Below are 24666 nucleotides of genomic sequence, written 5' to 3'. Positions count from 1 at the left end.
CTCCAGGGCACCTTGGCCCCCAGCCACAGGACCCATTTCCACTCACTGACCTGGAGGCACCGTCAGCCAGGCCACAGCCCCACGTCCTTCCCCACCCACACCGATGCCAGGCACATCCCTGCAGGCCGTACCTCTTGGGCCTCTCGTTGAGACTAGTACTCCGGGCCCTGAAGCTGTCCTTCTCGGGGGTGTCATCAAAAGACAAGAGGACATTGGACCGCAGGCCCTGGCAGAGTGAGCAGGCAGGACAGTGAGGGGTGGCCATGGGGGGTGGAGGCCCGGCCCTCAACAGGCCTGCCGGGTGCCCCTGGCCGGGAACAAGCTGCTCGCTAAGGGCAAGGCAGCAGCACCAGCTCCCACCCCTCCATGCCCACCGTGCATCAAACCCTTGCAGGCTGCCCAGCAGAGCCCCAGTGCCATAGGCACAGCCCCAAACACCCTCCCACTGCCCTCTGCCTGCCCGTCATCACTCTGCCCTAGCCATGGACAGCCAAAGGCAAAGCAAGCCCTGGCCTATCAAGGGACACAGGCTTTGCCAGCCCTGGGCCTACCTTAGTGATGAAAGGGACAAAATCCTTCCGGAAGGGCAGGCGGCACCTGATAAACCACATGGCTATGACGTGATGGGCCAGACACACGATGTACTGATTAAACCTGAGATGAGAAGGAGGCTGGCACTCCATCCTGGCACCAGGGAAACGTCCCCAGGGCATGAAGTGCAAAAAGCAGAGGCGCTCAGGCCTTGGGCACTAAGGCTGCCAGGGCTTTCTGCTGCAAGGCGTGGCCAGGGCCGCGGCTGGGAGGCACAGGACCTGGGGCGCCCACTTACTTGGAGGGGTTGGTGTACGGCAGCGAGATGGCGAACACACTGGCATACTGCTCCGCGGCAAAGTTCCTGTAGAGCTGCGGCAGCCTGGCCAGAGCTGCAGTAACAAAGACAGTGGTCAGGGGAGCCGGGGTCCCGTGCAGCGCCTCTAAAGGCCAACAGGCTGCTCTGCCCACGACAGCAATGGGGTGCTGCAGAGGAGGGAAGGCCACAGTCACACGGACGTGGCTTTCCCGACCCTGGCCTCAGCTGTCCGTCCCATGGCCAGCCGACCACAGCTCCCAGGCCAATTCCAGCTGTGGCCTGCCATTCGTGTGACCTGTGAGGAAAGCCTTCCACACTTTTTTTTTTTTTTTTGAGATGGAATCTTGCTCTGTCGCCCAGGCTGGAAAACAGGGGTGTGATCTCCGCTCACTGCAAGCTCTGCCTCCCGGGTTCGTGAGATTCTCCTGCCTCAGCCTCCTAAGTAGCTAGGACTAGAGGCACCCGCCACCATGCCCAACTAATATTTGTATTTTTAGTAGACATGGGCTTTTGCCAGGTTGGCCAGGCTGGTCTCGATCTCCTGACCTCAGGTGATCCACCCACTTCAGCCTCCCAAAGTGCTGGGATTACAGGCGTGAGCCACCACGCCCGGCCAGGCTTCTATGCTTCTAAAGGATTATAAACAAAACAAAGACTGACAGGACCCATATGTGGCCCACAAAGTACACACAGTCTTCTCTCCAGCCCTACACCAAATGCTGGGCAGTGCCCTTCTACCATGTAAACATTGAGGGCCCGCCCAGACGTGCACTAGGCAGTTGAGTGGAAGGGGCAGGCACCTGAGCTCCTGAAGTCAGTCTGGGGGAAGCGAACAAAGCTCCCATGAAGCAATGTGTGCTCTGATGGACAGAGAGGAGGCCCAGAACCAGGGCAGGGCCAAGGCTCAGGGGGAAGAGACTTCTTCAAGGAGGGGCGTTCACATGGACACTAGAGGGGTGAGAGGAGCTGCCCCTCAAGGCCAGGAGGGAGAGCACTCACGGCAGCCAGGCAGAGACACCCAGGCCCTGAGGCAACAGCAGGTGAGACATTCAGGTTCCCCAAGGAGTCCTGAGAGGGCATCAGAGAAGCCCGCACAGGGTATTTCAGACAGGGTACAGCCCGAACCTCAGAGGCACGTGTGCAGGCGGGGCGGGGACTCACTGGACAGGAACTCCAGCAGCGGGACGGCCATGCTGGCTGTGGCCGAGATGTGCGTGAGCTTCACCACCAGGACGGGCAGCGCCTTGATCATGATGTCAGGCATCTCCACGCTGCAGATGGACAAGGCGACGACGCACTGGCTGGCACAGCGGTGGATGAGGCCCTGCTCCAGGCAGTAGACCATCTCGCGCTGCAGGAGACAGGGCGCCTCAAGCCCCACCCGCCCGCAGCAGAGGGAGCCTCGCCTCCCTCTCACCCACCTCGAGTGCTCCACCGGGAGAAGGGCCAAGGCTTAGGAAGTCCCTGAATGCCTGTGGGGCAGAGCCGCCGGCGCGGAGCTTCAAGAGCAGACTCTGCACAGCAGACTGCTCCGGTCAGTTGCATTCCGACCCCATCCCATAGGCCAACAGAACCCAGACACACTGGGATCTCATCCCCTGCTTCTGGGGCCCTAACAGGCTGGCTCTGTGGCAAGGGGCTGCGCTGCCTGAAGTGGCGAGGCCGCCAGATCCCACACCAGCCCTGGGCAGTGTCTTCCATGAGGACAGCAGCAGATGAGCGGCACTCGGGCAGAGCCTGGGGCCAGATGGCCTGCCAGGCAGCGTCCCGGGAACAGCTTCCGTTTCCCAAAGCCGGCCTTTGGGACCACAGCCGGATACACTGTGGGCCAGTAAGGCCTCAGAACCTGCAGCCCAGCAAGGCTGGCTATGCTTTGGGGCAAGACCTGTGAGGACCTGGGGAGCCTCTCAGAGGGGCTGAAGTGGCCCAATACGGTGGGGCTGAGCCTGAGGGGTAGGAACCCGACATCAGCTCCCCACAGGGCCTCCGTCAGGAGCTGAGGCCTGGGGCACAGATGGGCCGAGTCTCAGCTCCTGGTGGGCATGGCCCTGAGTGCGAGCCAGAATCTCTAGGATGCCAGCTCCTCATCCTGGAGGGCCATGTCAAAGAGAGGTGTGGAGGAATGCGACTGGGATGGGGGACCTGAGGCAGATCGCGGGTGAAGGCACAGTGCCTCTGTGAGTTTCCAGCACCTGATGGTGGGTGTGGAGGGAGGCAGAAGCCAGGGCCTCTGGCCTGCCCACCCTGCACCTCAGAACCAGCCCAGCTCCCGCATGGCCACCTGCCCCACGGGACAGCAGGGACAAGCCAGGCAGCACTCCGCAGGGAGCAGAGACGCTGTCGGGGTAGACGGGAACACTGGAGGGCTCCCAGGCCTCAGAGAGAGCTAGCAGCACCGGGGGAATCAGATGCCCCCACGCTGGGCACCTGGCAGCCAGCTGGGGAAGCAGAGCCAGCTCACCACTGGCCTGGCAGAAACCCATTTATGAGAAAAATGTGGGGCCTGCCTGGGCCAAGCCCTGGAATCCCAGACCCCACCAAGCTGGCCTATCCTGCTCTGACCTCCTACCTGTTTGGTTTTGTCCAGGTAGTTATGGTAAGAGATTAATGCTGTCAGCACTGGAACCACAGCCAGGTGCAGGTCAGTTCTGGAGAAGCCTTCCGGGGCGCCTCGGAGCCGCTCCAGTGTCTTTGGGCCTGAAAGCTGATGACCAAATCCAGGCATGAAACCCCTCCACAGCAGCCACATCATGGGGTTGCCAGAGGGGCCGGGGAGGCCCTGGGAACGCAGGCCCAGGAAAGGGGGCCAAGGGGTTGGGGAGCCTTCCTGCCTCCCTCCTAGGAAGGGTCTCCCTTTCAGAGTGGTGGGAGTGTCTGCCAAGGAACACACCAGGAATGCGATGTGAACAGCATGGGAGCCCCGCTTAGGAAAAGGACAAGAGACATCCACACTCAGGGACATGCCCTTGGCTAGGGAACCTCTGACGTCGGTCCCAAAAGCTACAAGTGGGGGCAGGGGTCCCTCCACCCTGCCAAAGGCACAGTCTGCTTCAGAGTGCAGCTGAGTCTGAGGGAAATGGAGCCCCAGCCCGGAGGGTCTCACTTGCTCTGCCCAGAGGCTTGCAGTCTTTTGGGGAAGAATCCTACCGCGTCCCCCACCCCAACCCCAGGCCGGCCACGCTACCATGGAGCAGAGAGCAGAGCATAGCTGGTCCACACTGCAAGGGGAGGTAAAGATGAGTACTTTGTAGCGCAGGGACTCAGGCAGCCTGCCCAGAACCAGCTTCAGCACCTTCCAGTCAGACTCCTGCAAGGAGAGGAGGCGTCAGGACAGGGCCTTCTGGACCCTGGAGACAGAGGTGGAAGCCCAGCATCTGAGGCTCTGCTTGTGGCTGGACGGCAGCAAGGGCCCCGGAGCCCCGTTCTCACCCAGGAGGAGCCTGCCCAGCACAGACCTGTGTTCCTGCAGCTGCTCAGCGAAGGGGGAAGGGTCAGCTCTGAGGGACGGTTGCCCTCCACAGGCCAGGCAGGGAGGGAGACCTAGCAGCCAGGGAGCGGCTCCCTGTCCTCCCGGCCCAACGTGAGACGGATAGTCCTTGCCTGGCCCCACTCACCTGCTTCAAGCACTGCAGCAGGACGCGGAAGAGCAGGGAGTAGGGCAGGAAGCCCAGCCGCACGGCCGGGCCTGCAGGCGCCGGGCCAGGTGGCCCTGTGGGAGGAGAAAGGGGGCCGCCGGCCTTCTTCTCAGAGCCTCTCTCTGGCTCCCTGGAGAAGCAAGAGAAGCAGCTGAGGCCAAGTCCCCACAGAAGGAACAGAACAGACTCGGTTCCTCCCAACCCTGCGACGTCCCTCAGACACGCAACCAGCTGCCACCATGGCCCCAGCGCCTCTGACGCCCTGAGCCTCATGGGCCGGGGGGGAGGTCCCGCGTACATGTAGTCGCAGACGCAGTAGGGGCTGAACCGCACGACCCCATCCTTGTTGGGCAGGCCGAGGCGGTGCAGTGAGTCGGCCCGCAGCAGCAACAGGAAGTCAAAGGCCTGTCAGGGAGAGGACAGTGAAATCCAGAGCCAGGCTCATGCAGAGGCTCAGACCCATGTCCGGCACCACATGGCACTCAGAAAAAGCCACCTGCTGATGTGCACACACCCACGTCCCAACACAGACACACGCTGTCCTGGTGACACCGGAGGCCCAGCACCTACAGCCTCTTCCCTCCCTGCTTGCCTCAGAGCTCACAGAGCCTGGTGTCCCCACCACCACAGCTGGGCCCGCCTGGGATGGAGGAGACGGGCGCCTTGCTCCTCTGGCAGCACCACACGCCCTCAACTGCCAGAAAGCGGAGCTCAGCTTCCAGCCCTGCCACTTCTTCCATTCACAGGCTGAACAGGACTCTGAGGTCACAGGGGTGGCCCCAGAGAGCACCTGCTCTAGGAGGGAGGGCTCCCATCCCAGTCACCTCTGCTCAGCCTGGTGCCAACATCCGCAGGACAAACTCAGCGCAGTTGCTCCAGCCCTGCCCTCACAGCCCTGCCCCTGCTGCCCACCTGCCCCTGCTGCCCACCTGCCCAGCCCTCTACTGCAGGTCCTTCACAGATTCTGCAGCATCAGGAGCGTCAGGGCCATGCACTGCCCCGGAAGTCGCCGTGCTTCCTTTTCTCTGCCCCAACCTATGCCACCGTGCGGCTTAGAGTGACAGGCCACAGATGCGTGGACTGCAGGCAGCGGGAAGGACAGCAGGGCCGGGAAGGCTGCGGCCACAGTGGGTGCAGAGGAGGGACGGTCAGCTGAGGCCCCATCCTGGGGCTGTCTCTGCAGCTTCCATGAACTGCACCTGCTGAGATGGGGACACCTGGCTGGGCCCCCAGGAACTGGCTGCCCACCGCAGGCCACCATACCTGCAGCCGGATGCTGCTGGCGATTGGCAGGGTGTAGCTGTGCTTGTAGTGTAGCTGAATGTGGCTGACCAGCATCTCATAAACGCGCGTGGCATGGCTCGCAGGCAGGGTGTACAGCTTGGTCTGCAGAGAGAGGATGCAGCTCACCACGGTGCAGGGGCTGAAAACGCAGCCCTAAGACAGCACCTTGTCCGGGGGCAGGGGCCAGGACGGCCTGTCTAGAGCGCGTACTTGAAAACACATGACCCCCAAACCCAGGACCACCAGGGCTCTCTCTCCACAGCTGGAAAAAGTAAAACCCAACCTCGTGCCCATCTCATCAGGGCAACGATCAACAGGTGAGGAAGAGTCAGCCATGGAGAAGCGCCAGCTGCATGTCAGAGGGGCAGAATAGGGCGGGGGGTGTGCGCTGCAGGGGCGATCCCAGGTGTAGGCAGCCCTTCCCAAAACGCCAAGGGAACCTCCCTGACAGGTGAGGCAAGGTGTGAGAGCACCTGCTGCCTCCAGCAACCCTGGGGCCGGGGCCAGCAGGAGCCAGGGGAAATCCCGCCCACTCAGGAGGTGAGTGGTAGCATTTACAAAACTTACACTGTTACTCTTTTAAAGAAACGATTAACACCTTTAAATGATTAAACAATCATTTAAAGAAATGACTGAGGCCAGGTGTGATGGCTCACGCCTGTAATCCCAGCACTTTGGGAGGCTGAGGTGGGCGGATCACGAGGTCAGGAGTTCAAGACCAGCCTGACCAACATGCAGAAACCCCACCTCTACTAAAAATACAAAATTAGCCCAGACGCAGTGGCTCACGCCTGGAATCCCAGCACTTTGGGAGGCTGAGGCAGGCGGATCACGAGGTCAGGAGATCGAGACCATCCTGGCTAACATGCTGAAACCCCGTCACTACTAAAAACAATAAAATTAGCCGGGCGTGGTGGCCGGTGCCTGTAATCCTAGCTACTTGGGAGGCTGAGGCAGGAGAATGGCACGAACACGGGAGGCGGAGCTTGCAGTGAGCCGAGATCGCGCCATTGCACTCCAGCCTAGATGACAGAGCAAGACTCTGTCTCAAAAAAAAAAAAAAAAAAATTAGCCAGGCATGGTGGTGCATGCCTGTAATCCTAGCTACTTGGGAGGCTGAGGCAGGAGAACTGCTTGAACCCGGGAGACAGAGGTTGCAGTGAACCAAGATCGTGCCACTGCACTCCAGCCTGGGCAACAGAGTGAGTCTCCATCTTAAAAAAAAAAAAAAAAAAAAATGATTAAATGATTAACAGTTTCTCCCTGTCTCAAAATATTATGACATAAAAGCAATATCCCTGCCTTGGAGAAAAAAGAGGTGGAGGTGGGGGTTCACACAGTGCCTGGCACCCCCAACTCCAGGAAGGCCACACGGGAGCAACAGCAGGTGCTGCCCTGCTGAGCCCACTGGGCAGGCAGGAAAAGGGGAATCAAACTCGCTGACCCTTGAACAGCAGGAGGCTGGCCTTAGTGATCACTTACATGCCAATTTTCTTCCACCTCTCCCATCCGAGAGAGCAAGACCACGCGTCTCCTCCCCTTCCTCCTCAGCCCCTCAACATGAGGATGACAAGAACGAAGACCGTGGTGATGAGCCACTTCCACTTAAGGAATAGGAAATGTATTTTCCTTCCTTATGATTTTTTTCATTTTGAGACGCAGTCTTGCTCTGTCGCCCAGGCAGGAGTGCAGTGGTGCGATCTCAGCTCACTGTAACCTCCACCTCCCGGGTTCAAGCGATTCCCCCGCCTCAGCCTCCCAAGTAGCTGGGATGACAGGTGCACGCCACCACGTCCAGCTAATTTTTGTATTTTTAGTAGAGACATGGTTTCACCATGTTGGTCAGGCTGGTCTTGAAGTCCTGACCTCGTGATCTGCCTGCCTTGGCCTCCCAAAGGGCTGGGATTACAGGTGTGAGCCACAATGCCCAGCATCTTAATAGCATTTGCTTTTCTGTAGCTTACTTCACTGTAAAAACACAGAATATAACACATAAAACATACAAACTGTACGTGAATCGACTGTTATCGGCAAGGCTTCTAGTCAACAGAGGGCTGTTGGTAAAGTTTCCGGGGAGTCAAAAGTTAGATGGGGATTTTCACCTGCACATGGACCGGCACCCCCAGCTCCATACTGTTCAACAGTCAACTGTGTTACTTTTCAATAACAAAAGAAATGAAAACAGGCCAGGCACGATGGCTCATGCCTATAATCCCAACACTTTGGGAGTCTGGGTTGGGTGGATCACTTGAGGTCAGGAGTTCGAGACCAGCCTGGCCAACATGCTGAAACCCTGTCTCTACTAAAAATACAAAAATTAGCCAGGTGTGGTGGCAGGTGCCTGTAGTCCCAGCTACTCGGGAGGCCGAGGCAGGAGAATTGCTTAAACCCGGGAGGCAGAGGTTGCAGTGAGGTGAGATCCGGCCACTGCACTCCAGTGACATAGTGGTGAAACTGTCTCAAAAAAATAAAGAAATGAAAACAGCCAAAACCAGGACTTTGCCTCAGTTAGGAAATACCTCAGTTCTACGGCCCAGACCCTCAGGCCTCCAGGGCTGGAGTTCCAAGTAAGGGCAACAGAACCTTTTTCCTTCCCTCTGCAGAAGCAAGAAAGTTCTCAGTTCTTCCAGGCCATAGGCCCCCACAGCCCAGCACACCCCTTCCCAACCAGTCAGTAAAGAGCATGGTGCTCGTGTGGATGAGACACCAAGGAGGTCTGAGATGCCTGTTTTCGTTTTGTTTTGTTTTGAGATGTTGTTTCACTCTTGTTGTCCAGGCTGGAGTGCAACGGTGTGATCTGGGCTCACCGCAACCTCTGCCTCATGGGTTCAAGTGATTCTCCTGCCTCAGCTTCCCGAGTAGCTGGGATTACAGGCATCCTCCACCATGACTGGCTCATTTTGTACTTTTAGTAGAGATGGGGTTTCTCTATGCTGGTCAGGCTGGTTTTGAACTCCCAAAGTCAGGTGATCCACCCACCTCAGCCTCCCAAAGTGCTGGGATTACAGGCATGAGCCACCACACCCGGCAGATGCCTGGTTTTTTTTTTTTTTTTTGAGACAGAGTCTCTCTCTGTCGCCCAGGCTGGAGTACAGTGGCACGATCTCGGCTCACTGCAAGCTCCGCCTCCCAGCTTCACGCCATTCTCCTGCCTCAGCCTCCCAAGTAGCTGGGACTACAGGTGCCCACCACCACGCCCGGCTAATTTTTTGTACTTTTAGTAGAGACGGGTTTCACCATGTTAGCCAGGATGGTCTCGATCTCCTGACCTCGTGATCCACCTGCCTCGGCCTCCCAAAGTGCTGGGATTACTGGTGTGAGCCACCGCGCCCAGCCAGAGGCCTGGTTTTTAATCAAACACCACGGCCAGGCGTGGTGGCTCACGCCTGAAATCCCAGCACTTTGGAAGGCTATGGTGGGAGAATTGTTTGAGGCCAGGAGGTTGATGCCAGCCTGGGCAACACAGCAAGACCCCATCTCTACCAAAAATGAAAACATCAGCCAGGTGTGTGACATGTGCCTATGGTCGCAGCTACTTGGGAGGCTGAGGCAGGACAATCACTTGAGCACAGGAGTTCGAAGGTGCAGTAAGCTATGATCACAGCACTGCACCCCAGCCTGGGTGACAAGAGTGAGATCTTATCTCAAAATATTAATAATAATAAAAAATTAATCACCACTTTAAAATTCCATGGCAAGAAATAAAACACCATGACATATAAACACGACAGGAAATGGTTCTACCATTCAACATCTTATGGATGAGCTTTTGAGCAAACTGATTCAAACGTTGTATTTTACACAATACTGACACTGACAATCACCCCTCAGTGATGCTGTGAGGCTTTGAAAACTAGAGGTAGGGTGGGCGCGGGGGCTCACGCCTGTCATCCCAGCACTATGGGAGGCTGAGGCAGGCGGATCACCTGAGGTCAGGAGTTGGAGACCAGCCTGGCCAACATGGTGAAACCCAGTCTCTACTAATAATACAAACAATTAGCTGAGTGTGTTGGTGGGCGCCTGTAGTCCCAGATACTCGGGAGGCTGAGGCAGGAGAATTGCCTGAACCCTAAGAGATGAAGGATGCAGTGAGCCAAGATCACGCCACTGCGCTCCAGCCTGGGCGACAGAGTGAGACTGCATCAAAAAAAAAAAGATGAATCAGAACCCTTACATGCTGCTCGAGTGGATGGAAAATGGCATAGCACCAGTGGAAAACAGCCTGGTACCATCTAGAAACATCACGTGCAGACTAAACCTAGGGCCCAACAATCCGCTCCCAGGTGCTGACCCAGGCGAAGTGAACATGCAGGCAGAGCCCTCACAGGAGACGGTTCACAGCAGCACCAACACCGCAGCTGCCAGGCGGACACAGGCCAAATGTCCACCAATGGAGAAGCAAATAGACAAAGTGCGCTGCCTCCAGATGATGGACTACTACTCAGCCGTGAAAAGGAGGGAAGCACCGACAGTTGCCATAACCTAGATGGGCCTGGATGCATTGCGCTGGATGCAACAATCCAGTCACAAGACAGGAAATTGTTCTGCCATCCAACATCTTGTGGATGAATTGTGTGTGACTCCACTTCCATGAAATGTTCAGAGTAGGCAAATCCACACAGGCAGGAAACAGCTTGGTGGTACCTGGGGGTAAGGGAGCAACAGGGGATGGGAGCGTGTACTACTGGCATGCTCAGGAGGTTCTCAAGCTGACTGTGCGGATGGCTACAGAGTTCTGTGAATTTACTGAAAACCATTGAATTGTTCACTGTGAATGGGTAAATTGCATGATATGTGAATCAAACCTCAACAAAACAGCTGCAAATACTAAACAGACTGCAGGGCGGGAATGGAAGGCCACCCTTACTTCCCAGGTGCTGTGCTGGGTGCACAGGATGGCACATGGTCCCGGCCCTGACTCAGGAGCACACAGACAGGCTCTGCTCAGTGCGTAGAACAGGGCCTCTCACATCCCTGCTGTGACCAGGAGAGGCAAGCAACAGGATCTCCTTCCATCCCTCCACAAGAGCAGGAAGCTTCCGCTGCCTGCCGGGACCACTGCACCCTCAGCAAACCCAGGCAGGGCCCGGCTCCCGCTGGGGAGACTCCAACACAACGCAGATGCAGCTGGTGGACAACAGCCAGCCACACGCCAGGGCGCAGAGGCCTCCTGCAGACACCCACCTGAAGGATGACCAGAAGCCCCAGGACAGCTGTCTTCACATCCTCCAAGGAGGCCGAGTACGCGGCCACATCCCTTTCTTCCAGCTCTGGGGGTGGGGAGAGGGAGCGGGCCATCACCTTTAAAGAGAAGGCCAGGACTTACATGCAGGCTCACAGATCTCTGCGGCAACAGCCGTCAGAACACTTTCTACCACGAACACCTTCTCTTTTTTTTTTTTTTTTTTTTTTTTTTTTTTTGAGACGGAGCCTTGCTCTGTCGCCCAGGCTGAAGTACAGTGGCAGAATCTGGGTTCACTCCAACCTTCACCTCCCAGGTTCAAGCGATTCTCCTGCCTCAGCCTCCCGAGCAGCTGGGATTACAGGCGCCCGCCACCACGCATGGCTAGTTTTTGTATTTTTAGTAGAGACGGGATTTCACCATGTTCGCCAGGCTGGTCTTGATCTCCTGACCTTAAGGCATCCACCCGCCTCGGCCTCCCAAACTGCTGGGATTACAGGCGTAAGCCACTGTGCCCACCCTTCATCTTTATTTCTCAAAAGCAAAGATACCCTTTATACCCGAGTGACTGTGCAGAAACCAAAATGCACCTGAAAATCAAAGAGCAAGCTATTGGCTGGGCAGGAAGGATGGCAGGCCAAAGCCCCGGCCCCAGGTCTGGGCTCCAGCGTGGGTCCAGGAGGCCCAGACCAGCTGCCCCAGAGTGCGACAGGACACCCAGGTCCAGGACTTTCAGTCGGGACACAAACCAGCAGTGGCAGGCCCTGCAAAGGCCTCGGGACACCCATCCTCCAGGGAGGGGAGCCTCACCTACGCAGACAGCTGTCCAGTCACTCGAAGAAGGGGACAGACGGCCCAGAGACCATTTCTGCCCATGGAGCTCTGGCACCCTAGCACCCATCCCTGGGTGCAACAGCTCTCACCTTCTCGATGATGTCCAGCAGGCTGTTGAAGTGGTGTGTGTGGCAGCCCTCTGCCAGGTCCACTAGCAACTGGGTGGCCAGCTTTCGGACCTGGTGGTCTTTATCCTCGGGGATGTGGGAGAGCTGAGAGATGACCACTGAGTTAATCAGCTCCTCCTGCACAGGCACAAGGGAGGCCAGTGAGCACCAGCCCAGCAAGAGCCACATCTCGTGACACTTCCAATTCCTCAGGAACCAACCTGGAACCAGCGGACATGTCCCTCAGGCCTTCAGCACAGCTGGGCAGGGAGCACAAGCCCCCGCTGAGCGTGACTCAGAGACCCCAGGGCCCTTTCCCAGGGATCCTGTCCAGTTCCTCGTTCAGAAGGCTGGTGAGCACCGCAGGGCGACCCGGCACAGGCACGGGGCCCACGACTCACAAGGAGCAGCTGAGGTGAGGCCCTGCCCTTCACCGTCACAGCCGAGAACCCCTCCCACATGGTGCTGTGCGTGCGTGTGAGAGGGTGAGTGCGTGTGGTGTATGCATGCGTGGGTGTGTGCACCTGTGCGTGCATGTGTGAGTGTGCGTGTGTGTGTGCGTGCTGTGCTGGGGACAGCGTGAGTTTTCACAGAAGCAGGTAAAAAGTTCCACAGTAACAGAGACCAGGACAAGACCAGCCCTGATGAGAGAAGCCAGAGGACCCAGAGGAACTTCCGGGAGGCAGCCCTTAGCTCCATCAGATGGGAAGCGGGATTGCAATGCCCAGAAAAGGGCAATTCAAGGACAGTGGAGGCTGGGGAGAGGAGCAGAGCGGGCAGCTCTCAGGAGGGCAGGACTGCGAGGCTGCAGGGAGGGGTGCGGTGGGAAGGGACAGTCTCAGAGCTAAGCTGCGCCTCCTGGGAAAGGGGTATGGCTGGCAGGCACACAAATGTCTCTCAAGGAAGGTGGGCCTGGGGCCACAGAGCTCCCAGAGGAGAGAGTGGAGAGGGAGAGCCCACAGAGGAGAGAGACCAGGCAGGGCTGGCGATCAGGCCAGGTGCACAGGGTGAACGTCACGACAGAAACAGAAGACAACGTCCCCATGCGAGACTGATCTAAATGAACTTGAACAGAATTCTTAAAAGGCTCCTGTCTTCGGTGACAACCCGGCTGGAGCTCCCTGAGGGCAGGCACTGTGCCTTCCTTGCTACTTGGCCACGTGTCAAGTCCTGGCAGAGGCGCCCAGGATGAGCAAGCCAGCGAATGAACAGGGGTAAACAGACCACACTGGGGGGCTGCAGAGGGCTCGGCAGGACCGAAGTCCCAGGCAGAGCCCGGCTCTGTGGGAGCGTGTGCGCAAGGGAGACAGCCCACCCCATGGAAAAACAGCCTTGAGCCCCCAGTGCGGCCGCCCTGGACACGCACCTCGTAGAACTGCCTGTTGATGAGCAGCACAAAGGACAGCACATCCAGGACCTTGATGCGTACGGCACCTCGGGACTCGCTCCTGTGGGACAGCAGCCTGCTGGGGCGGGTGGGGAGTGCCCGGCCACAGCCCCGCACCAGCCTGTCCGCCTGGCACAGGCCAGCCCGACTCTGGGTCCTCCCGCATCCAGGCACACAGGGCACAGAGTTCTGCCTCCCAGGACGTGTCTCTCTAGACCACCCCCTATAGGAGGCAGCCCAGTGGCGTCATGAGAGGACGTCCTGCTGGACGGGAAAGCAAGCTAGCACCTGCTCACCCAGAGCCGGGGCTCTCCAGAGGCAGAGACGGGGACCCTGCTCATCGGGCATCCTGAGACCCAGCCCCGGTGGGCCCCAGACAGAGACAGGGCCAGGCTCCAGGTGCCAGGCAAGGCTGCAGAGGACGCCCTACCTGAAGAATCTCTCCATCAGCGCCTGCAGGTTCTGAATCCAGCCGTCCTTGGCCGGGTGAATGGACTGTGCTCTATAGGAGATCAGGTTCAGGAGGGAGGACTCCTGTCAAAAGAAGAGCCTGTGTTGCCCCTCTGCCCCTCCGGCGCTCCCCTTCTCCACACTGGGCTGCAGGCTGAGAGGCCAGTTTGCTGTCAGAGCCCAGCTGCGTCACAGCCTGCAGCCCACAGCCCACAGCCACAAAGGCACTGCTGGCAGTGGGGAAGACGCGCGTCCAAACCCATGGAAAAGCCTGGGTCCTAAGCTGAGTGTTCCTGGCAAAATGCCTGCACCCGCCTGGGAGCCACAGGACTCCACGGAGCCGGACAGAAGCTTCCTCCACATAGGTGGGAGGAAACCGACGGGTGGGCTGACACCGCACTTGTTAGCAAACACGCTCCGCCCGCCAGCGCCCCAGCAGCCTTCCCTGCCCGAGTGCAGAAACCAGGAAATCCGAGGCTCAGAAAGCTGCACTTCACCCAGCACCCGGCCCCTCCTCACCAGCCAAAGCCCAAAGGCCCCACCCAGGAAGGGGTCTCACAGGTCTCTGGTCTGCACATCTCTCCACCAGTTCAAAGTATCTCTCCTGAGACCCGTGGAACTCATTCTGGTCACACAGCTCCTCCACCGTGGTCAGCAGGTCATGGACGATGGTCTTGAGCTCCGGGCTGTCCAAGGTCTGCAGTACCAGGAACCATGACACAGGCTGACTTCTACTCCCAGCAGGGACTCGGCACCAGAGGCCTGGCTACGCACCCGCCGCAGGAGGACGCCCTCAGCCCTCTCACGCTACACCGGGCCGCATGGGGTGCCCCCGGCCCTCTCAGGCCACTCTGGGCTGCATGGGTTGAGATACCCCCCAGATCCTCTCCAGAGGCCACAGTAGCTGTGACGGCAGCTGCTGTTCCTGCCCGTACCCCACCCCCAGGGAATCCTGGCTGTGCCCACGCAGCTGGGCCAAGAAGGAAGCTCGGGCAGGAGGGCCAAGAGTAGCCACAACTACAAGTCTTTCTTGCCTCTCCCCAGTCCAGCCTCTTCTAGAAGCCCCAGGCTATGGCCTCTGCCATTGCCACTCAGTGCTGCAGCATCCTCTGGCCAGTGGTCAGGGACAATGCTCTGGCCCAGCGACAGGCCCTGAGAGGACTTCAGTCCCTGCTAAGTCCCAGCCTCCCTTCCCATAGCTGTCTTCCTGTACATCGCCCACCCCAGGCTCTGGGAAAAGGCACAGTTGTGAGGCTGCTGGATACCAGCCTCGCCTCCCCAGGACCCCGTGCTGATGAGCCTGTGTGGCTGTGGAGTCCTCCTTAAAGCTGCGGTTAGCGGCCGGGCGCGGTGGCTCAAGCCGTAATCCCAGCACTTTGGGAGGCCAAGACGGGCAGATCACGAGGTCGGGAGATCGAGACCATCCTGGCGAACACGGTGAAACCCCGTCTCTACTAAAAAATACAAAAAACTAGCCGGGCGAGGTGGTGGGCGCCTGCAGTCCCAGCTCCTCGGGAGGCTGAGGCAGGAGAATGGCGTAAACCCGGGAGGCAGAGCTTGCAGTGAGCTGAGATCCGGCCACTGCACTCCAGCCTGGGCAGCAGAGCGAGACTCCATCTCAAAAAAAAAAAAAAAAAAAAGCTGTGGTTAGCAGACTCGACTAATGCGGTCCTCCAAAGTCACGCCAAAGCCACACTGGCATCCCTCTGGGAACTGTGCCGGGGCCCACTCAGGCCATGAAGGTGGCCTGCAGGTCACTCTGCAGACTGTGGGCAACAGTGGCCCAGCCCCGGCTCACCTACTGCATATTCCTGTCTGGGGCCAAAATGATGCAGCACGTCTGGAAAAATCAGATCTGTCTGCAGTGGAAGGTGGATGCGCAACACTGTGAATCCCCAGAGAACATGGTTCCAGCAGTCTCTGTGGGACCACCAGAGATGGGGCCCAAGGTACCATCTTCCAAGTGGGCCAAGCCTGCCTGTCTGGGGTCCCGGTGCTCCCTGGAGCTCCCGCCCCCACCCCACCTGGAGCTGCTGAAGGAGCCGTTCGATGATGTTCAGCAGAATGTCCCACGTCACCACCTGGAGCTCCTTCCTATACTTCTTGATGAGCCTGGTGATGGACAGGACGATCTCATAGGACACCACCTCGTTCGGACATGCCATGGCCTGGAACATGAGCCCGGCCAGCACACAGGGTCAGAGCTGCTTGCTCACTGTGGGACGCCCTCCCAGTCACCCTTGGGACCGGGAGTAGCACACCTGAGGCCACAGTGCCCACCACACATGCATCGGGGCCACAGAACAGCATGTGGGGCGCCCAGGAGGAGTTTCTACATGCTCCAGCACAGTCAGGACCCAGACAGGGCCCCATCCCACGCCTGCCTGCAAAGTCCCTGACTCGGATAGACCAGCAACTGAATCCTAGGCACCCGGTGGGCCAGCGCAGCAGCACCTGAAAGCTGCCCTGAGTTCTGTTGCAAGCTGAGCACAAAGACAACATCTCCCCAGCCCCTCTACGGGAGGAGTGTAGCAGGGAGAGCAGAGAATCAGGAAAGCCCTGTGATCCGCACCACAGCCCATCACTGTAAAACCAGGACAGTGCGCTCGCCCCACCCTCCAGGGAGCTGTGAGCACCGAACGAGGACAGACACGAAAAGCACCCTGTCATCAGAGCACGGAAACTGAAGCTATACACCGGCATCTGTGCCAGGCGCCACTGCAGAGACAGGGCAAGATCAGCACTCAACAAAACAGCACCACCAACAGCAAGAGAATGGCCACCCCAGAGGCAGCACTCGCCCCTCCACTGCCAACTCCAGAAGGTGCAACTCGCAAGATATAAGGTTTGCTTGAGAATAAAGCCTTTGGGCCGGGCGCAGTGGCTCACGCCTATAATCTCAGCACTTTGGGAGGCCAAGGCGGGTGGATCACCTGAGCTCAGGAGTTCAAGACCAGTCTGACCAACATGGTGAAACCCCATATCTACCAAAATTACAAAAACATTAGCCTTGGCCAGCCGCAGTGGCTCACACCTGTAATCCCAGCACTTTGGGAGGCCGACACTGGCGGATTACCTGAGGTCAGGAGTTCGAGACCAACACGGAGAAACCCCGTCTCTACTAAAAATACAAAATGAGCTGTGCATAGTGGAGCATGCCTGTAACCCCAGCTACTCAGGAGGCAGAGGTTGCACTGAGCCAAGATCGCACCATTACACTCCAGCCTGGGCAACAAGAGCGAAACTCCGTCTCAAAAAAAAAAACCATTAGCCAGGCATTGTGGCAGGCACCGATAATCCCAGCTCCTCAGGAGGCAGAGGCAGAATTGCTTGAACCGGGGAGGCGGAGGTTGCAGCGAGCCGAGATCGCGCCATTGCACTCCAGCCTGGGCAACAAGAGACAAACTCTGTCTCCAAAAAAAAAAAAAAAAAAGAGACAGAATGAAGTATTTGGCCAGGCATGGGGGCTCACACCTGTAATCTCAGCACTTTGGGGGTCTGAGGTGGGCGGATCACTTGAAGTCAGGAATTCGACACCAGCCTGGCCAACATGGCGAAACCCAGTCTCTAGTAAAAACACAAAATTAGCCAGGTGTGGTGGCAGGCACCTGTAATCACAGCTACTCAGGAGGCTGAGGCAACAGAATCACTTGAACTGGGAGGCGGAGACTGCAGTCAGCCAAGCAAAAAGAGCAGAGCTCCTTCTCAAAAAAAAAAACAAAAAAGACTAAAGCCTTCACAGGGCCCCAAACCTCACCCCTAGTTGCAAAGCAACTACCTGGAAAGGCCTACGGCACCCCCTGCAGCAGGACCCCCGGTGGGGTGGGTGGGCAGGCCTGAGGGGAGCTCTCCCGTTCCTGCCAGCTCATTGCACACGGAAACCGCCTTACCTGGTAAAATGATGGCAGCACCGATGTCGGTGAGTTCCTGAGAGAATAGAGCCGGTGGGCTCCCCAGAGAGCCATGCCCACAAAAAACACGGCTCCTCTCAGCAGGGGCGCGTCCTCCATGTAGGCTCTGAAAGTGTGCCCCAGAGAGACACAATGTGAGCAGGGCTCTGGCCCAGGGTCCGCCGTGGACGTGTGAGGCTGCCAAGGCTCCTACAGCAGCCCCAGAGGTCCCTGTGCTTGGGGGGCCAGAGCACTGCTGGGGAAGGGCAGGGAACAGAGGCCAGCGGTAACGCTCTCGTTCACTCTCACACATAGGCGGCAGCCCATCACTGCTGACCACGCTGTGAGCTACAGGTCATGCCAGGGACAGGAACGCGGTGAGAGGGATGGCCCACAGCCTCACAGTCTGGGGGAGACAGGCACCAGCCACACCATCTCCCAGGTAAACACAAAATCTCTTCCTCCAATCACAGCCAAGAAGAAAAGCCACGGCAAAAACTACTCAGGGAGGTGGGGGAGTTAGTGACCACGCTAAGACCTCAGGAAACAGAGGAACTCGGCAAAGGTGGAAGAACCTGCTAGTAAGAGGAATCAGGACATGCGCAAGCCCTTGGTGGATGGGAGAAGGCAAGACGGAGGAAAGGAGAGATGCAGGGCTGAGGCAAGGCTGGGACCCAGGGTCTGGTTCTATGGGAGGAGGGAGGGAGAGATGCAGGGGCTGAGGCAGGGCTGAGGCACAGCTGGGCCCCCAGGACCTGGTTCCATGGATGGAGGGAAGGAGAGATGCAGGGGCTGAGGCAGGGCTGGGCCCCAGGACCTGGTTCCATGGATGGAGGGAAGGAGAGATGCAGGGGCTGAGGCAGGGCTGGGCCCCCAGGACCCGGTTCCATGGATGGAGGGAAGGAGAGATGCAGGGGCTGAGGCAGGGCTGGGCCCCAGGGCCTGGTTCCGTGGATGGAGGGAAGGAGTGAGGCAGGGCTGGGAGAGATAAAAGGGCTAAGGCAGGGCTGGGCCCCAGGGCTGGTTCCATGGGAGGAGCTTGCACCCTGAGGGCACTGGGAGTCATCTGGCTTCCGACAAAGGGTGACACAGGCCACTCGGGTGCTGCATGGAATGGGCTTCAGGAGGCGTGGATGGATACAGGAGAGCAGGAGGAAGGGGATCTGGCAGCAAGGGTGGGAGGCCAGGGCATGCGCAGAGCTGAGTCATCTCTCAGGGCTAAAGGAGCAGAAGTGGCCACAGTCTGGCTCTGGGGGTGAGGGGCAAGGGCAGCGTCAAGGCCAAGACCTCGAGCCTTGCCTTGTAACAGGCTAAGCCGTGGGGGAGTGCGCTGGAGGACGTCTGAGCGTGGGGCAGGCACTGAGCTGGGTGTGGATATTCTGTTGGAGGAAGGAGAGGACCGGGGCTCGCTCCTAGAAGTCATGGGCTTCGCTCTAGTGGCAGCCTCTGGAACAGCTGCCCAAAAGGACAAGGCTTCTCTAAGCCAGTGTGTGCCCAGCAAGGACACCAGGGACGCCCCGAGGGCCGTGCTGGCCTCACCGCCCTGCGCCCCGCCCACCACACTCACCTGTCCTCCATGAGGTGGCACATGTTGTAGATGGCACTGTGGCCCAGGTGGGTGCCAAGGAGGTTCCGCATCAGCTGCAAGACACCATGCATGTCAGGGGCTGGCACAAGCCTCGCCCCCAGCCCCAGTCCCTCTGCTGGCCCCACTTGGCTGCTGCCCTGTAGCCACCCAAGGTCCAGCCAGCTCGCCACCATCTCCTCCCAAATACAGAGGCAGCAGGGTTCTCAAAATGCCACCAAAACCCTAACCTCAGCTAAACTGGGAAAATGACCCTGGCTGTCCCTCAGCAGGCCATTGTCTGGCTGCCCCAAGAATCAGACAGCCATTCATGGGAGACAAGATGGCCCTTGTCCCGTCCATGTGCCCTCAGGAACCTTCCAGAGCAGTTTCAGAGACCCCCACCTTCCAGCAAGGCTCGCAGAGCTCCTTGACGTTGATGGTGCGGCAGAGGGTGACGATGAACAGCGGGAGGCTCTCAGCCGGCAGGCAGTTGTAGCAGACCACGGCATCCAGCACCTGCAGGGAGACCTGGTGGAGAGGGAGATGGCTCACGCCGGTCCTACCCAGCTCCTCCCCACAGGAGAGGACACCCAGGCCTCCTTCCCACCTCCTTCAGCCTGTGCTGCCACCTCTCCCCACTGCCATAGCAGCCTCTCTCCAAGCCACCAGGCGAGCGAGCATGTGGGAAGCACCTGACATCCCTGTCACTGTGGGTCATCGATGCTGTCATCCACCCTGAGCTACAACTCCACATGGAGGCGCCCGGCTATCCTGACCTACATGGAGGACTCCTGAGGCTCAAAGAGATCGAGCAGCTTGCCCAGGGCCACACAACCAGCAGCTGGCACACAGGGCTCAATCCCCAAGCCCCAGCCTCCCAGAAACCAGGGTGAAAGGGGCCAGCCCTGGGGAGGGGAGGCACTGACCTCTATGTCCACAGAGGACGCAGTCCGGACGCAGAGCAGGCAGATCATCCTGCAGGGAGCAGCAAGCTCAGTCCCGGCAGCGCGGCCTGGAGGTCCGAGCCGCCACGGGCTGTGGTTTAGTCACTCTATGATGCCAATAACACACACGGCTCATCCTCCCTGGGGGTCCCACCCACCCAGCAAGCACTCAGGTGCCTGCTATGCGCCAGCCACTGCTCTCGGTGCTGGGTGTTCAGCGTGCGTGAGACAGAGGCCCAGCCCGCACAGATCTCGTGCAATGTTCTGAATGAGCAACAACAAAAAGACAACCAAGACATTAGGTGATGGCTAAAAAGGCGACAGCTACGTACTTTTCCTGTGTTTTTTTTTTTGAGACGGAGTTTCACCCAGGCTGGAGTGCAATGGCACGATCTCCGCTCACTGTAACCTCTGCCTTCCGATTTCAAACGATTCTCCTGCCTCAGCCTTCTGAGTAGCTGGGATTACACGCTCCCACCACCATGCCTGGCTAATTTTTGTATTTTTAGTAAAGACGGGGTTTCACCATGTTGGCCAGGCTGGTCTCGAACTCCTGGCCTCATGATCTGCCTGCCTCGGCCTCCCAAAGTGCTGATATTACAGGCGTGAGCCACTGTGCCCAGCCCAACCTCTATTTTTTTGGTGGTTTCAACAACTTTATTCACTGCGGAGCTGAACTTAGGACCATTATCAGAACAGGATCTCAATTATTTTCTTACTGAACCATCCTTGCGATGTACTCATCGAGGTAGCAGCTGTTGAATTTGACCAAGTTCACCAGCACCAGAAGGAATTCCGAGGACAAGCCGACATCCATCCACTGCAGGACAAAGTCCGCTGGGGGAGAAACGGCGGCGGTTTGCGAGGGTGCCGAATCTACATATCCCACTCACCTCCACCTCCCCACGCAGGAGAGTGTGTCCAAACCCGTCACTGCCAGAAATCACATCATCAGTCCCCCGGCAGCAACAGGCAGACCACGCACTGGGCCCGAAGAGGCTCAGGGGAGCCCAGGCAGGCCGGCTACGCATGGACACTAGGATCTACCACTCCTGGGGCTGCACAGAGGGTCTGCACCGAGGCGGCAGCAGGAGTGTGTGCCGTACACTCAGGGCCTGACCTAAGGCTGGTAGACACCGACATCACCAGATTCCCGGGCGTTCCCCACCCCTACCAGAGCGCTGCTCGGAGGAGATGTGTGCACACTTGGCAGCCAGCCACGTCACCTCAGACAGGAAACCTGATGGTGGGCACCTGGCCGGCTTAACACGTGCTTCGGGGCCACTCAGGCCACGCAGATGAGCCCAGGTGCAGGCAGCAGCATGGGCATACCCGCTACCCGCCATCCCTGAGAACTGCAGCCCCTCCCCAGCCCTAGGTCCTTCCCATCCCAGAAACCTCACACCCAATGTGGCACCCACCTAGCTCTTCCTCCAAGTAGGTGATGTGTCTCCCATTGTCTGTGAGGGCCTTGAAAACATCCAGCCTTTCGTGGAGGTCTTCGTTGGAAGGGTAATCCTTGATGACCTTAAAGAAGAGGGCTCTGAGGACCCCCAAACGCTCGCCCTAAAGACAAAAGCCACAGGATCAGCAGAGCCTGCCAGCGTCTCCCACACAGCTGACAAGAAGTCCCTGAAGTGCAGGGGCGCCCGGACTCCAGCCCTGGTCCCCTCTCCTTCCCACAGGAGCGCCCTGCAAGGGACAGGTCTGCAGCATCAGTGGTGTTCAGGGCAGGGGGCTGGATGCACTGGTGGATGGGAAGCAACAGCTGTGTGTTGGGACCTGGCACAGCGGGTGGCACAGAGCAGGAGACCACACAGCTCCTGCCCGACCCCTGCACTCGGTCCAGGGCAGACAGCCTTGTGCTCACAGACTGAGGATAAAGCCTAAGTGGGGAAGCCCCGGAGAGCCTGTGAGAGTGGACGGCCCTTCTGAGCAGCTGGGACATGAAGGAGTGGACGTGGCCAACCAGGGGAGGCAGGAACACCAAGAGGCCTGGGTGTTCAGGGCCAGCCAAGACCAGCACAGCTGGAAAGCAGTGAGCAGGGCAGCAGCCCCGAAAGGGTGCAAGGGCAACACAACACGCAGCCCCACACCAGCTGCCAGGTACGGTCTCAGCACTCTGCGAGAACTGCCTCATGATCCCCAGAACATCCCGTGAGAGGAAAGTGCAGCGACCATCTGTTTACTGGCGAGGAGGCAGGGTGGCCACAGTCACACAGACCTCATGCCAACAGGAGACCCCACAGGCCGTCCAGCTCCAGAGCCCGTCGGCCCCTAGACCCTGTGCCCAGCAACTCACTGAGGCAGGAGTCCAAACACGGCCCAGCAGGGACAGGACAGTCAGTGGGTGGCCTGACGTCACCCCTCCCAGCGTCACCCCGGGGCTTACCTGCCCCTGAACGATGGCCTTCAGCAGAGCCAGCACCGCGTGCCGGGCCTCCAGCGGCCGTTCTGGCTGCAGCAGATCCGCGACCGCCTTCCAGAGTGCTTCCACTGCGTGCTGTCACCAGCAGAGGGGACAGCGGTGAGGATGTGCTCTCCAAGAACCCTGGCCCCGACAACTGGAACAGTGCCGTGAGCAAAGGACAGGGTGGAACAACGGGGGCTTGGGACTTAGAGCCCCACCTCTAAAGCTCGTATCTCCTGTGTCTCCTGCAGCATGAGATGACCACAGGCTTGGGAGGACGAATGGCTCAGAGCTGCCTCAAACCCCAGCACGTCCCTTTAACCCCCACCAGGTGACAGACTGGGGGCTGAGAGAAGAGCAGCAGGCCAGGGCAGCGATCCTGGCCTCACCTGGACCAGCAGGGAGTCCCACTAGAGCTGCCGGAACGCTGACAGGAAGTCATGGGACAGTCTCAGAACCACAAGCGCACACTGAGCCCTAGGCCTGCAGCTGACCCAGAATCCCTGCTTGTGGCTTTCCTCTAGTGAACACGCCAGCATCAGGTCCTCGACCCCACGCCCCTGCCCAGCCTCTGCTGCCTGCCTGACCTGCTGAGAAAGAGAGCCGTGTGGCTTGCTGAAATCTGCCTCCTCTAACTGCCACCCAGCCTGTGGGGTGCTCATCCCTGCTCCCTAAAGCTGCCAGAATCAGTCTCACTCGGCAGGGCTTTGGGCTGGCTCTCACCACCTTCTCTTCTCCAAATTAACCACCAGCCACGGCTTTCAGACCACAGGCTCACTCCTGGCCTTACTCCTCTAAGGAGGGCAACGAAAATAGCCATGTTCTGGCCAAGTGCAGTGGCTCACACCTGTAATCTCAGCACTTGGGGTGGCAAAGGGGAGAGGGTCGCGTCAGCCAGGAGTTTCAGACCAGCCTGCACAACACAGTGAGACCCTGCCACGACAAAAAATACAAAACTTAGCCAGGTGTGGTGCTACACGCCTGTAGTCCTAGCTACCTGAGAGGCTAAAGGAGGAGGATCGTGTGAGCCTGGCAGGTTGAGGCTGCAGTGAGCCATGATTGTGCCACTGCACCCCAGCCTGGGTGACACAGTGAGACCTTGTCTCTAACCAAATAACAAAATGGCCGTGTTCTTTTAGAAGTCATCTGACCAACATCCCAATCAATTCAAGACAACTGGCACTCTCACCTCCTTTGTCTATTGACAGTACTCCTGCAGTTGCAACCTCAGCTGCAAAGACGCACGGACACAGGGCCCGGGACCATCCCAGCCTCGGAGGCCTATTCATCTACTCACAGGCTGCCCCGGGCCCACACAAACAACTCTCAGAACAGGACGCAGGACGCTTATTCTTTTTTTGTTGTTTTTTGAGATGAAGTCTTGCTCTGTTGCTCAGCCTGCAGTGCAATGGCACAATCTCAGCTCACCGCAACCTCTGCCTCCTGAGTTTAAGCGATTCTCCTCCCTCAGCCTCCCGAGTAGCTGGGATTACAGGTGCCCGATACCATGCCCAGCTAATTTTTGTATCTTTAGTAGAAACGGGGTTTTGTCATATTGGCCAGGCTGGTCTCGAACTCCTGACCTCAGGTGATCCATCCACTTTGACCTCCCAAAGTGCTGGGATTACAGGTGTGAGCTACTGCGCCTGGCCAAGGACACCTATTCTTTACACTTATCCTTGCTAGCATGCGGCCAGCATGTTTCAGATGAGCTGCTGCAGAGGTAGCAATCACTCTGCTCTTAGCAAATCTCAGCATGAGAGGTCCAGGTCTTCTCACTACTCTCCCACACACAAATGCTGGGCAAGGCAAGGGCAGAGCCCTCAGGTGCTCCACCAGCAACCTGCACTCCCAAAATGACCACTTCTCGTCCTGTCCACAGGTCATCGGGAAAGTACGGCAATGTTTGCCCAAAATAAAAATTTCTATGTCCGTAAGGTCAACCAATACCACCAACCAGTCACCCTCCCAAAGTGGCACCAAGACCAGCGTGCCTAGAATTGTTCTCTGTGGAATGAACCCCTTCTTGATTTTTCTTGGCCTGAACTTATAATAGGAGAGGGCGAGTGAGCATGCATTTCGATCGGCCACTACAAACTCTTCCTTCTTTTTTTTTTTTTTTTTTT

At 58.3% G+C, this 24666-nt stretch overlaps 1 protein-coding gene across 5 annotated transcripts in view; it reads right to left on the bottom strand.

The window, feature by feature from the left end:
• The window catches only part of TSC2 (TSC complex subunit 2), a 42245-nt gene that overhangs the window by 13684 nt on the left and 3895 nt on the right, over nt 1–24666 (bottom strand). For all 5 annotated transcript variants that reach the window (XM_017858364.1, XM_017858369.1, XM_017858367.1 and 2 more), the window contains exons 3-24: nt 22523–22633; nt 21552–21696; nt 20850–20967; nt 20113–20161; nt 19589–19714; nt 19187–19260; nt 17620–17746; nt 15754–15897; nt 14289–14426; nt 13710–13813; nt 13259–13340; nt 11875–12030; nt 10954–11070; nt 5749–5871; nt 4784–4890; nt 4465–4615; nt 4035–4157; nt 3420–3554; nt 2012–2201; nt 830–923; nt 552–654; nt 132–226 (exon numbers count right to left, since the gene is read on the bottom strand). In XM_017858364.1, the coding sequence (XP_017713853.1) occupies nt 132–226; nt 552–654; nt 830–923; nt 2012–2201; nt 3420–3554; nt 4035–4157; nt 4465–4615; nt 4784–4890; nt 5749–5871; nt 10954–11070; nt 11875–12030; nt 13259–13340; nt 13710–13813; nt 14289–14426; nt 15754–15897; nt 17620–17746; nt 19187–19260; nt 19589–19714; nt 20113–20161; nt 20850–20967; nt 21552–21696; nt 22523–22633 (2612 nt within the window). The remainder of the gene's footprint in view (nt 1–131; nt 227–551; nt 655–829; nt 924–2011; nt 2202–3419; nt 3555–4034; nt 4158–4464; nt 4616–4783; nt 4891–5748; nt 5872–10953; nt 11071–11874; nt 12031–13258; nt 13341–13709; nt 13814–14288; nt 14427–15753; nt 15898–17619; nt 17747–19186; nt 19261–19588; nt 19715–20112; nt 20162–20849; nt 20968–21551; nt 21697–22522; nt 22634–24666) is intronic.

The sequence above is a fragment of the Rhinopithecus bieti genome, unplaced genomic scaffold (assembly GCF_001698545.2).
Source record: "Rhinopithecus bieti isolate Rb0 unplaced genomic scaffold, ASM169854v2 scaffold_47707, whole genome shotgun sequence".
Classification (NCBI taxonomy): Eukaryota; Metazoa; Chordata; class Mammalia; order Primates; family Cercopithecidae; genus Rhinopithecus; species Rhinopithecus bieti.
This window is presented reverse-complemented; position numbering and strand designations above follow the sequence as displayed.